This window comes from Gymnodraco acuticeps, unplaced genomic scaffold, assembly GCF_902827175.1.
Source record: "Gymnodraco acuticeps unplaced genomic scaffold, fGymAcu1.1, whole genome shotgun sequence".
NCBI classification, from domain to species: domain Eukaryota; kingdom Metazoa; phylum Chordata; class Actinopteri; order Perciformes; family Bathydraconidae; genus Gymnodraco; species Gymnodraco acuticeps.
Window position 1 is genome coordinate 3,784,933 of NW_022992206.1, and position 13,771 is coordinate 3,798,703.

Consider the following 13,771-nt stretch of genomic DNA (forward strand, 5'->3'; position numbering starts at 1 on the left):
TACAGGAGAGATGAAAAGGAAATGCATCAACAACATCTGTCTAGACATGTTTTAATAGCGTCAAGAGCTGTGGCAGAAATGTTTCTTAGCTGCTGCTATGTGCTGGTAGAGACCACTGTAGAGGTGTAGAAGTCCATGGACAAGACCCTTAATACTATTCTTGTCTGCCTTCAGTATGACTGAAACAACACTGAGATGAATGCAATCTCCCACAAGAAAGCAGACATTTGGTTTGGAATTGTGGCTAAGTGCTGAAGGGTTTTAATCTAATGCCTCGACAAATTGCACCCATTACCTGAAAAACACTTTGTGGCATCATCGAGCGACATGGAAATGGTACCAGAGATCCCATGTTTGTCTCTAGGTCCTCACGATCTGATAATGACACTACAGTGTATATATAGCTGTTTAATAGTCTCAGTTAAAGAGCCACACCTCAGCATGATGATAATGACAAATAAACGCTTTTGACAAAATTGCAAATGTAGCGCTGCAATTTTATTTCTCATGCCATTTTCAACTAGATAAAACAAAAGGAATATCACTTTAATGCACTCGAGAGAATGTTCTTAATGGGCCAGATTGTAAACGTGGGAGTAGAGAGGATTATATAATTAGTACAATCAAAACCTACTTTACATTAGCTACACTTCTCATTGAATCTTAATTCCCATTTGTAATCATATGATAATATCTGATGGAGTTTTCCTTTTACTTATAAAACACCATATAGCTGTACTACAGGAGGGGGCCTAAGTGTGTGCGAGCTTCAGTGTGTGTATGTGAGAGGTGAGATAAAGAGAGAACATTAACTCAGTGCTAAATGAGAGATCTGGTTGCTTCAAATGATGGACCTTGCTAAATTAGAATACATAGCTTATGAATAAATCAGTGAACACAGCTGTTGGCACCAAGTTCATGCACCCTACAGAAAATATAACAGCAGCCACTGACAATTATCCACAGATGAAAAAACACATACATCCTTGCATTAAAATGAGCTAAAGCGAATGAATTCATATAGTTGTAATCATGCGATAGTTTGGTGCAAATTAGGTGAAATCTCTCATTCAACGAACTATGTAAGGTGATCTAGCCAATCATTTTCAATTTGAATCAATGCTTAGTTGTTATATGTACTCGATAAACATTGCAAATAAAGTAAAAAATTAAATAAAAACAAAATCTCACAACCGTATGTGAGCTGGCAGTGCCCTAAATCCAACTACCTTTGAAAACATCAATATTAATTTGAGCCAAGATGTTCTACTTAGTATTTGCTAAAGTTTTAACCTCAGAAAGCTTAAACTAAATTCATAAACCAACATTTAAGACAGCAAGTCTTTATACAAAACATCATGTGTCATTCTAGATTTGCTTTCCCTATCACACAGGCACTTTTGGAAATTCAACTACCAATTCAAATTTAGAGTAATCTTTTGCAGAATTAAGGGTAAACTCAATATAACAATTAATATACAGAAACATTATACAGTATTTCTGGTTTTGCAAACGTAAAATGAACAATTTCAATAGACAACACTTATACGTTTTAATAATAAAAATACATGTATTGTTTAAATGTTTGCTGAAGTTCATTAGAACAAAAGTACAAATTGGTAACTTTATCAATTATTTATATTTTGTTGTTTCCCATAATTGCCGCTGGGTCTTCCAATGACCTTGACAACAGACAGATGTGCTAAACTTCTCCTTACAAAGTCGATGTATTCCCTTTGTTCTCACTAGTGACTTCTCCTCTAATTTATGTCCTCACAGCAGTTTTTTGAATTATTGTTCCGTAAAGAAGACATTAGGGATTAAAGGGTGACATGTTTGGAGGCGTGTTTGATTTAATTGATAAATCTCTTCCACACTCAGCCGTGGTAATTGCTGCTTCACGCCTCACCTCAGTCACCATTTGGATTTTTCTGGCTCCAGCAATTTGTCAGAAGATAATGTCAAGGGTAGACTTACTGTAAAGCTTAAAACAAAACCACAGGAATTGATTCCTGTGGGTAAACTCAGAGGCATTGTAGCTGTTGTTTATTAGGTATATGAGCAGGAAAGCTAACATTCAGGTTAGATAGGAAAAATGTACAGGACAGCGGGGCAAAGCGATAATTATCAGACTTTAGCGGGCAAATTCTGAAGCTCTCTCCCTCTTTCTCGTCACATAGTTCTGTCCAACAGTGGCACAGAAGCTTATGAGAATTCTGGTTTCAACTAAACACATAATCCTCACATCAATGCAGGGTTTTAATTGACTGCATTTATGTTCTTGCTGCTCTGGCAGAAAAGCAGCGCTAGATATTTCATCTCTTCTTCCTCTAATTTTGTCTTCACATTATGCTGCTGTCCCCTCTGTGCCAGAATAAAAACCAACAATCATCAGATGTAACACATTTTATATTTTAATTCCCAGAATTGAAAACAGATTAAACAATATGAGAAAGCCCCGCCTCTACCCACCCCAACCTCCCTCCATGAAAAAAAAGAAAAAAAGAGTTATTTTTTGAGACAGGTTCATTCATCTGGACCAAGTGGTGGTATGCTAAATCTGTCTTCAGATACAGAAAAAAAAGGATTTCAACAGATTATTGGCATGCTCTGCATCTGTGCGGCACTCACCAGCTGTTGCAAAAAGGTGCAATCCGAGTTTAGAAAACGTGTGTAATGCTTCTACTCAAGATTCAAGAAAATGGGAGATGTTGGTGTTAGTCTATTTTATATCCTTCCAGTTACATGAAACTTTGATTTCCTGCTGACTGCAGATAGATAGATACCACATCGACAACATTAGCCCTTTTCTAAAGTTCTTTTAACTACAATAGTAAGAAATGTAATTGTATCATCACGTTATTATTCAAATGATTAATTGAACATGCTACCTTTAGATCAAATGCATCATCTTGAAAGTCTTACTCTTCGACTAACTGGAGAGATGCACAGTTTCAGGTTTCATAATAACTAATAGTTATCATGCAATTGTGATCACAAGTGAGGTTTGAATCATCGCGCAGAGATGATGAAGCAATTCATCATTTTCATCCCACCTAAGACTGCTACTCTACTAGACACATCAATACAACTCTCTGGCCACTATATTGTGTTTGCTATGAAAGGTGGATACAAATACGAACGACAACCTTTAAAATCTAGGAAAACACAACACATCAAATAACTGTTTAAGTATTCAGGATCTCCTCCTTCAGCGCAGCTACCCCGACAGAAAGGATTCTTCAGTAATTATATAACAGAACAGACTAACAGTGCACATCCGCCAGGTCACAGCCTCTGGTCCCTGATTACACATTATTATGTCTTCCCACTCTTGTTCACAGATGTGCTTTGCACTACAATAATATAATGCATCCATCCAAGCAGGGCACTTTAAACACTCTGTGGTGCATCATTTACAAAAGTGTAATAGCACCTCCTTTTTTGTGCTTTACAAAATCTCATCTCATTTTGAATGTGACCCAAGTATTGTACTCCACATAAAAGACATGTTTTTTTTTCCCTTTCTTCTTTAGATCAATTTTCTTTACCAAGTGTGATTGAAAAGAGACACTTATCTCAGTGTGTGTGATTCCTTTGGAGTCAGAGACAATAACATTCCAAAGGCATACAAACCAAACCGCATGCATTTAATTACCAGACAGCAGGTAAGAAAAGTTATGCTGTAGAAAACGTCTGTTCCCTTCAACAGTGCAAGAGATAAAGACTTTCCAGCTACTTCGGTATCTTTTTGCCCTCGGGTGATGCTCTTTTTTTCCACCTACCTTTCTGGGTAAAAAAAAGGCGATATCATATCAGTTCTCGAAAATGATATGTCACTCTAACTTACCCTGATACTTTTCTATGGAGAAGACTGTCAGGAAGTAAGAGTACTGCGGCTAGTGACAGTGCGGTTAAATGCTCCTCCTGTACTCGGGGGGGTTCTGTGTTCTTTAGAAGGGAGACAAGTGCTATACAGATGAAAGCTGTTTCCTCATACTTTACTGTGACAATGTCTTCAGGAAGAGATGCCAATAGATGCTACTATTAATTGGGTGAATTTGAAGACAGGCGGGATGTGCAGGTGTGTGAATGGTGGGGTATCATCACAGTGCTGTTGGCATTCATTTGCACTTGAACTAAAACATGTTTTACTTGGTGCACATGCTGGGGTAATTAACATTCAGGATATTTCTCGCAGTTTTGCAGCCGGGGTTAATCCTCGGGCACAGACTTCTCGCATTGTCAGAAAGCAGTTGTCACTTGTCTAATACTTATACGGTAGCAATACAAGATTTCAAAGGTCAGTAATGGACTGGGGGAATAATTAAGGGCCACAAAACTCTAGCTTCAACAATGTCCTCAGACAAGTTGACCTTGTGTCTCTCCAGCCTTAATGAGCAGAGGGACTCAACAAAAAAAGAGGAACAAAATCATTATGGAGAAAATGAAGTCCTGTCTTAAAACACTCTGTCGGCTCCTTCACAAGCCCCATCCCCCATCTATTCCCATCTCTCTTGTGGTCTCTTTTAGCTTTCTATGCCTGTCCTTGTTTTTTTCTTCCGTCTCCTGTCTCGAGCTCTCAGGACTCTGTGAGCTAACTGGTGATAAAAGCGTTCTGAATGGGAATTCTGACGCCGTTGAGCACTGACTCCATCTGTCCGAATGTTTTCTTGGAAGGGAATGTGAGAGGCTTTATCTATCAAGTACAGGCATGTGTTTATCTCTGATATTGGGAGGGCTAGGGCTGTGTTAAATGTTGAATTAACATTCAAATGTGGCTATGACATAATGCCAAGCACAAAGAAGAGGAGCACAAAAGCCCAAATTGCTCTGGGAATTAGATAAAAGAAAACAAAAAAAAGAAGAAAACACGCAGAAAGTCTAATGTTGTCTTTATGTTTGTGTTGGGTGAGTCTGCTTGCCGTTTTGTTTAGGCAGTATTGATTATTGGAGTAATCACAGTCTGAGGGTATATGAGAGAGGAACAAACATGAGGACATTTTAATATCTGCTTTGTTTATGTGCATTGTTTTCTTCTACTTTCTCGTGCGTCAATGGTGATAACCAGTTAGATGTGGAATGCAATCTCCTCTGCTTTCACTGCAATCCCAAAATCACTTCATCTGAATGAGATTGAAAAAGCAGGGAACACCAGACCTCCTCCTCCTTTTCTCCAGTTTACTTCTAATGGTATAGTAATAACTTCCTAGCTCCCACAATTTATTGCATTCTTCATTTCCGCTGCTTTTACAAAAGGACCCAATGAGATGAACAAAAATGTACGCTCTTCGTTCATTTTCCGTCAGCTCTGAGACAAGTGATAGAATGATGACGGGGTTTTATCAGAGAGATGACACTGATGGCTACCACTAAGGACTTACGATGAGTGTTTCCATATGATAAGCCTCTGAAGCTGAACACGCAGTGAATATATTTTTGTCACCCAAAAGTAAGGAATATTGCTAAGTAAAATTATCTTAAAGTAGTGTATATATTAGTAATGCTTGTTAAAAAAAAAAGTTTATTAAGACTGTCACATTACAGTGTGTCAAATGTGGTCTTACAAAATTAATTCCACTTAATATTGTACATTTTATTTTTGATTTAATGGTGTGGGCATTTTTTACGATTTAGTAATCCATTTTCATCCCATGGCACTTTATCACATTATCTTGCTCTCGGATCAACATTTTTTTTTACAACAAAATCTAATGCATATTGAAGTGCTGTTCTACTACCGTACTATGCCACACCACTTTTCAGCTGAAAATGTGCCAAAAGCTTAGTAGCTAATGATCACAGCAGTTTGAGGATGTCTGTCACCCATTATCACACTGGTGGGAGTGAACAAATGTTGGGAGAATTCAACTCAAACACATTCTCCATCACTGGCAGGCTATGAGTGTCGGCAAAGCTTGCCAATGAGAGCAAAACCTTCTCGTTTAAAAAACTGAAGCTTGAACGAATAAAAGTGTTCTCCATCAGAGCAGTTTTAGTTGACCCTTATCTAAGTTAGGTACTTGTTTACTTAATGTAGCAGGCTTATTATCACAAAAATAACTAACTGTGATTGTGACAGATTACGGCACAATGTCGAAATTTAATTAGCCGTTAATCTCATTATTTTTATTTTGTTGGTACCTTGATGGTTCATTGCTTTGAGGCTTTGTTTTGACATTTAGGAGTTAATTAAGCATTCTCCTTTAACTTTCATACACTTGGGCAAGTTGAAAATGTCAACAGATAACAAAATCCCACTTATCGTAGCAGTATACAAATATACACAAGCAATAAGCACTGTCTGAAAAGGGAAGCAGTGTACCTGTTTCTACAGCCCTCACAGTGATATTGTGCCAGCCTGCGGTCTCTCTGTCCAAAACCTTCCCCAGTGTGATGGCACCCGAATCAGGATCAATATGAAAGATCATCTCCTGGTCTGTGGTCCGGTCAATAGAGAACCTGTAACAATAATCACAAACAGATAAGATATAGATGTGAAGATCGAGAAGTAAGAGTAATGAGAGAGAGACATTTTGCTGTGCTCTAAATGTTGAGTTTCTTTGTTCCTTAAAAGCTTAACACACCCTGGAAGAGTTCACTTATGTCTGCACTAAATAATAACGGCTCATACAGAAGGGAACAGGGTTAGAGTAATTATCATTGAATGGCATTTACTGGAGACTTGTCACCGATCCTGTGACCCTAATACCACAGGGTCCCTTCACTGCAAGCGACTAAAGTAACTATTTCCTTGCCTATTCATAGTAAGAAAATAGTCATTACTTTTTCATTGTGCTCTTTACAAAAAAAAGCGAGTGCATCTTTCCTTCTCGGGGTGCATGGTTCTCGGTAAGGATGGGTGAGTCAACTAAATCTGCTGAAAGCTTTCTTTGTTCTTAGTTCCTCTCCCCCACCGCACACACACACGAAGACACAGACAGACACACACACAAACACAGCTGGCTGCCTTACTCATGCCCACATAAACCAACAAAAAGTACCATGCGCATTATAAGCTCTTAAAGGCTTCTTGACAAACATGCCAGACAGCATTCTAATAAAAGCATTATAATAAAAGTCACATGTTTTGAATATAAAAGACATTTGAGAAGACAACAGAACCATATGTTTTTTTCAAAGTCATGTGGGTGTAGAATTTCATTTGCATTTGTACTTAAGTAAGCAACTGTCGACATGAAACTGAATCCAGGAGGACTAATATGTATTTCACTGCTTACTAGAAATCAGCTTTGGATAAAATGCCCTCAAGTTAATGTATGTTTGATTGCTCACATGAATAACTTGTTTTTAACCATGGCAGTGATCCACTCAGGGGCAAATTCACAAGTATTGCGCGACTTGAGTGGCAAATAAACCTGCATAAATAAGAGAAACAATGAATGTAACTCTCAAAGCACCTACGTACCCCTAACTGTGCTACCAAGCGAAAAGCGTCTCTTTGCTCCTGGGCTATTTGCACATATGTAAATGAAGTAATATGCATCGCTTGGTGCAAATTGGCCCTTTTCTAAGCAAATGAGCCTTAACATTATATTACATGTCACTTGTTAGACGCTTTTATCCAAAGCGACTTACATACTCAATACTGTGGGCAATCCCCACAGGAGCAATTTGGGGTGAAGTGTCTTGCCCAGGGACACAACGACATGCTGACTGCAGTGGGGTTTGAACCTGTGACCCCTTGATCCGAACACCAACGCTCTATCCACTGCACCACACGCCTCCGCCTTAAGGCAAAAACGATCCACTTTACAAAAATCACCGCTTATAGCCCCATGTGGTTACAGTCAGATTATAAGTGTCCTCAGAGTAAGTAATAACAGAAGCACATTTAGATATAATGGATTTCACACCCATACTTTTTAGTAATCATGGCAACGATGATTGTAGACAGGCAAAAGCAACATGCTCCACACAGTTATGCATTTTTGAATGCAGTGACAGGATGAAATACAAATAATACATACAAAAAGACTTCTGTATATTTCATTCTTTAATGTACATAAATGAAGAAACAATAATAAATGGTTCATACATTCTATTTATTGGGATTTTTCTCTGCAAAAATAGAGCCTAATGCACTTCTTTGCAAAATTCATCAGCATGTTTTAAGGTTTCTTGGACCTTGAGAAAGCAGTAGGAACATGTATTGAGCATCTCTTGCAACAGTTACAAGCGGTCGCATTCCAGCCCATTTAATGAGGCAGTGAGTAGATGTGCAGAGGACACATTTACTTGCCATATACAATATGTCTCCAGTACAATACAATTATATTACTTACTCTTTACAAAACTTCTAATCCTGCTTTAGAATATCTTGGTTTATATGTATTTCTTGTTCATTCAGTCCAGTCCTGTTTTCAATGATCATTTGCTTTCCAGTGCATGACTGTTTTGGTGGGATGGGAGTTGGGGGAAATCATCACAATGTCTTTAGTCTCTTAACAATCGTTTTGCACAAAAACAATGCATCTCTCATCCCACCAGAATCACAAAGCTCCTTCTTTCTTACAAAATCCACCCGCATCACATAGAATAACGTTGGCTGCTTCACAGTTGGGTTTCCACATCCCCAACATAAACAAAGTCGCATGTAATACTTTTAAACTGGAGGATAATTGTGTTATCTGTTTTTTCAAAGAACATCTTTATACAACTTGACTGCCAGCTGTTTGACACCCTGCTTGCACCCTTGTTTTTTTTTAGTTGTTATATGACTGATTCCTTTTTCAGCAGCTTGTCGTTGCATCAAGAATCTCTTAACACATATTTTGCACTAAAACATCGCCATTTAGAGTGCATGAATATGCATAGTTCACAGAAAGTCTGGCGCCTGAGGCCATGAGCCCACTAACTTTGCCCAGTAGGTGGCTCCTAGCCAAGCTTTCTCCCTCTCTTTCACAAACTCATCTATTCATTTACTCAAGCACGCACACACATAAACACAGACACACTTATATATGCTTGCACACGTATCACACGCGCATTTCCATCTACCGGCTGCCAAGACACTGGTGAGCGACAGTTCTGTCATTGTGTTGTACTTTATTACACCTGTAACTCTGAGCTTCATGCATTTTTAAACGAGGTAATTTGCACAGGCACTGCGTCTGTCGGCATACACTCTGTCAGTGAGACTGTCTTAGCCCTTATCTACATTCCCCTCTCACACTGAAATTGCTCTTCTGAGGACATACAACCCTCAGACCTTGGTACAGAAGATTACCAGACGATATTATTTTTATCACACGCAGTGCTATGAGAGAAAAAAAGAGACATACAGTACAGCTTTATCCATTGTACAAGTCTCACCGTTTATAGTTTGCCTCCATCTTGAAGAGAAATTGTTAAAACATTTATGTTTAGCTGCCTATGTATTTACTTGCAGTTGGTGAGTTATTGGTTTTAAAGTAAAAAATGTCCTAGTACACATTTTCTTGTTAGAGTAATATGCAGTTCATGCTAGGGCTGCTCGATTATGGTAAAAATCATAATCTCGATTATTTGGATCAATAATTGATATCACGATTATTAAAAAACGATTATCCATTTACTTTGAAAACATCCATTTATTGAAAAAAAACATGTGAACAGTATGTGTTAACAGTTGATTAGCCTGAACTTTAAGTATAATTCAATTGAAAAACTAATACAAAATAACAATTATTTGAAAAATAAAAATGAATAAAATAAAAGAAATAATCGTTTTATTTCTATTACGTTGTTTTCATAATTGTTGCAAGCCAAAATCGTAATTGTGATTAAAATACGATTAATTGAGCAGCCCTAGTTCATGCACAATGCATTGAGTTGATAATACCGTGCAAATGGAGGGGCGGTGAATGTGGCAGCTCTGCAGTGTCCCAGCCATGCCACATAAAAACAATGGACTCATTGGCATGCAAAACTTTGTTCCGCAATGTTATTATTCCTGTTCAGCAGTAATCTTTCCATAGCAATATTTTATTGCCAATGTTTTGGTTGATATATTTTATTAGGCTACCTACTGTTCCAGAAAGCACCTGTATGCCTAAAGTATCTAAGTATACTGTTTTCAACCTATTTCTTCCATTTTCAGTCATTTATTATATGGCACATTTTCAACACACCCAAACGATTTTCATGTAGCAAATGTAATAATATTACTAAATCAAATCACATATCACTAGATATCATGACAACTATTGGTTCAGACATATTTCCTTCTGTTCTATTTATTATATTTGAAGAAGTCATGGTTTGAACATGGCTTATTATTTTTAGCTTTGAACATCTGCAAATTCAATTGATCATTGTGGGCAGCTGTTTTACTTTTGGTTAATTTGGATACTTTAATGTGGACTAATGCTTTATAAAACACACTTTCATATGTCATCCATATGGTCAGTATACACCAGTCAGGGTTATTGATTATCTTTCTCTATCTTTTAGTGCTTTTTGAGTGCTTGGGTTAGTTAGCTGTGATTTGTTGCCTTACCTAACAGGCTTGTTCTTCACATCCGGGTCCCTGGCACTGATGACGCCAACCAGTGCTCCTACTTTAGTATCCTCCTGCACTTCCATTATAGTGCCATCTGCCGGCTGAAAGATGGGTGGCTCATCTATGTCCGACACGCTGACCCGGACTATGGTCTGGTCGCGGAAGGAACCCAGGTCCACAAAGCGAGGGTCCACATGCTTATTTACTGCCTCCACCACAACATTGTGTGTGCGCTTGCTCTCAAAGTCCAGCGGCTGAAAGAAAAACAAAATGTTGTTTTATACAAATAGTTCAAACAAAGTACTCCTTAATCGAGTCCAACTTGTCTACAGTCATCACCAGTGCTAGAATGATGAGGACTGCCACATTTTTTGACAGTCCTAATCAACCCATCTTTTCAAGCGAAATACTGCTACGGCTGTGTGTTGTATTTTCATTATGCCATTCGCAACAGAACATAAATATACTACATCTCCCGTTTTTTGTAAAAGTTCAAAACAGTTTGACTTTTGAAGAAACACGGCATTGACGACATCTATCAAACCCACTGAGAAACCAATGTTGATCAATATTCAAAGACAAATCACTTCCCTTTTTCCATTTCCTCAGCAGGCATTATATTTCTCTGTCTGAACAGCTTTGGCTAGTGGGAGCAAAACAACCTTTTTGGTTGGTTAGTCCCTTTACGTTATGTCTAGCTGTCAGTCCCGATAACTTTAGATACTGCCAGATATGGTAGGGATTGCTGTAACTAAAGATGTAATAAAACATCTAAAAGACAACTAGCAACTGGTGATGCTAAAATTATAAATACTCTGATATTTAATCTGCAAAAATGATTGTTTATAGTACGGGTGAGCTCAAACCTGTGTTAATACATTTGTAACACAAGGAGAGAATGCCTCTAAGCTAGAACACTGAGATTGTTGGTAGCATGCTGTGGAGTAAAGAGTCTGCATGACAAAGGTGAGTATTTAATGTAAATGTTTTGAGAAATCATTTTGTGTATTCTTATGAATATTTGCCTCTTTACTGGTGAAAAAAAAGTTGTTTCACAGACAACAATGAGAGCGGTGCAGAATTCATTTCAGTTTACTGTACCTTCTTGATCGAAACAATGGCTTCCTGTGTTTCTACATCGGTGGTGACCTTAAAGAGATCCCCTTCCTCTTTGATCAGATAGCTCATGTCGGTGTTTTCTCCCATGTCTGCATCTGTGGCAATGATGCGCCCAACCGGGGTCCCCACAGCCGCCCCCTCCGACACAGAAAACTGGTACATCTCTGGTTTTAAGGAGTAGGTGGTCGGAGGTGGAAATCGCATTGGAGGATAAAACGAAGTAAAGTTAAGTTAAGCACAGCAAACGAAGGATGAAGTAACAAAAAACAATGTGGGTGTAGAAAACAATAGAACAAGGGACAAAAGACAAAAGTAAAACAACGCAAGAGGAGAAAATGAAGGGGAAACATATGGATGGCTGGCTGTAGGTGGAAAAGGAACGGTGGGAGCAATAAGGAGCAAAGACAGAAAGGTGAGGAGGAAGGGGTGAGAGTGTAACAAAGACAAAAAGGCTGAAAGAAGAAAAAGACTTATGGAAAAATACAGTCTGGATGGGATTATATTAAAATAACTGCAACAGACTTCTGACACTCATTCTCAGAGTAATCATTGCATTCACATAAAAGGTTTACAGGTGAACAAAATCAAATGTTGCCATAGAAAACTGTTTCCTACATCTGAACGCATCACTCTTCAAACTAACCCTACATCTTTTCCTACTTTCATTGTATTAAGATTGATATAATATGCACTGTGTTGGAATTATATTAAGAAGAAATGTATGTCATTTGTTTTATTTAGTTAGTAATCTGCATGATCACCTATTAATTTATTTGTTTTTATCTCCTGTCTTCAAATCTGAATTTCAAATAACAGATCCGCCAGAGTTCATTATGAAAAACATACAAAGAAACAAGTAAGTAAATAAAACGTTATTATTCCCAGAGGAAGAACTAATGTAAAAACATCAAAGTATACAGCATTGATCTTCATTTGCATTTTTTTTTTTTTTTTTTAATGGAGCTGCTTCCCAGCCTCTATCTTTTCCACACTGGAGATACTGTAATCCTGCAGGGTTTATCCCTCTGACTGCATGGCAAATATGATTTACTGAAATGAAAAAAAGGATTTATACAGAAATAAGAAAAGGTGTGCAGAGACATATCGAATACAATCAACCAGGGCTGTCAGATGCTGTTTCCCCAGCTGTAACACAAGTGATAGTGTTATGGTTTAACTGTAAAAAAAGTGATCAGAATAAAAAGTGCAAAAAAGGGGAAGTGCTATTTCACATAGTCAACATGGTGAAATATGTCTTCTACACTTATTTTTGAGTGTGCTACTTCTTTTTGTGCAATATGCAATCTTTCAAAGTCTTTTTTGTATGTATTTGTGTGGTGAGTTGCATGTTAAACCTTTGTGCATACAGTATGTGCACAAAAGACATGTGAAACCCATTCAGACCACAAAGGAACTCACAAGTTAAAAAACCATGACATAACAACGAGGGAACAATTAACTGTATTGATTAAATCCTCTCTCGGGCCTCACTTGAAAATGAAAATGAATCAATTTACATAATCAAATGTACAGGGGGTCGAATCAGTTGTACATATTTGAGAGACTACGTTGGGCTGCAGGTGTGATTGGTCAATACATGTAACTTAGTTGATTTATTGCACTAAATGCAAGCCATTCAGTATGGTCGTTGATGCTGCTCTTATGTGGTGTCAGATACATGCATGCCATGTTACAAACTACATTGTGCCTCTTTTATTCATCTTTTTTTAATGACTTTCTTTACTTTCGTACCTCTCACTTCTGTCTTCTAAATGTTTTGCCATTTTGAAATTGTATTACCATACTCTCCTCCTGTGTTCCATCATCTTATCCTCTGCCCAAAATATCTTGTGTGGGATAAACTCACTCTGTGGGAAGCGCGGTGGGTTGTCATTAACGTCTGTGATCACTATGGTCACCGTGGTAGAGCCTGAGAGTCCGCCCATTTGTCCTGCCATGTCTGTTGCCTTGACGACCAACTCATACCGATCCTGTGTCTCACGGTCCAAATCTGCCACTGCTGTCATGATGATTCCTATTGATTGAGAGATGGAGCAGATATTGAAGGAAACATACAGAGTGGTAGACAGAGAGTGGGAAAGAGTAGTAAGTGTGGCCAATGTAAAGATTACATTAGTGGTTAGCACT

General features: G+C 38.1%; 1 protein-coding gene across 1 annotated transcript in view; it reads right to left on the bottom strand.

The window, feature by feature from the left end:
• The window catches only part of LOC117539505 (cadherin-22-like), a gene marked incomplete at its 5' end in the record, with an annotated part of 139,903 nt that overhangs the window by 38,786 nt on the left and 87,346 nt on the right, over positions 1 to 13,771 (bottom strand). Inside the window, 4 exon segments of the mRNA XM_034205704.1 lie at positions 6,326 to 6,462; positions 10,502 to 10,758; positions 11,606 to 11,787; positions 13,491 to 13,658. Coding sequence (XP_034061595.1) covers positions 6,326 to 6,462; positions 10,502 to 10,758; positions 11,606 to 11,787; positions 13,491 to 13,658 — 744 coding nt within the window.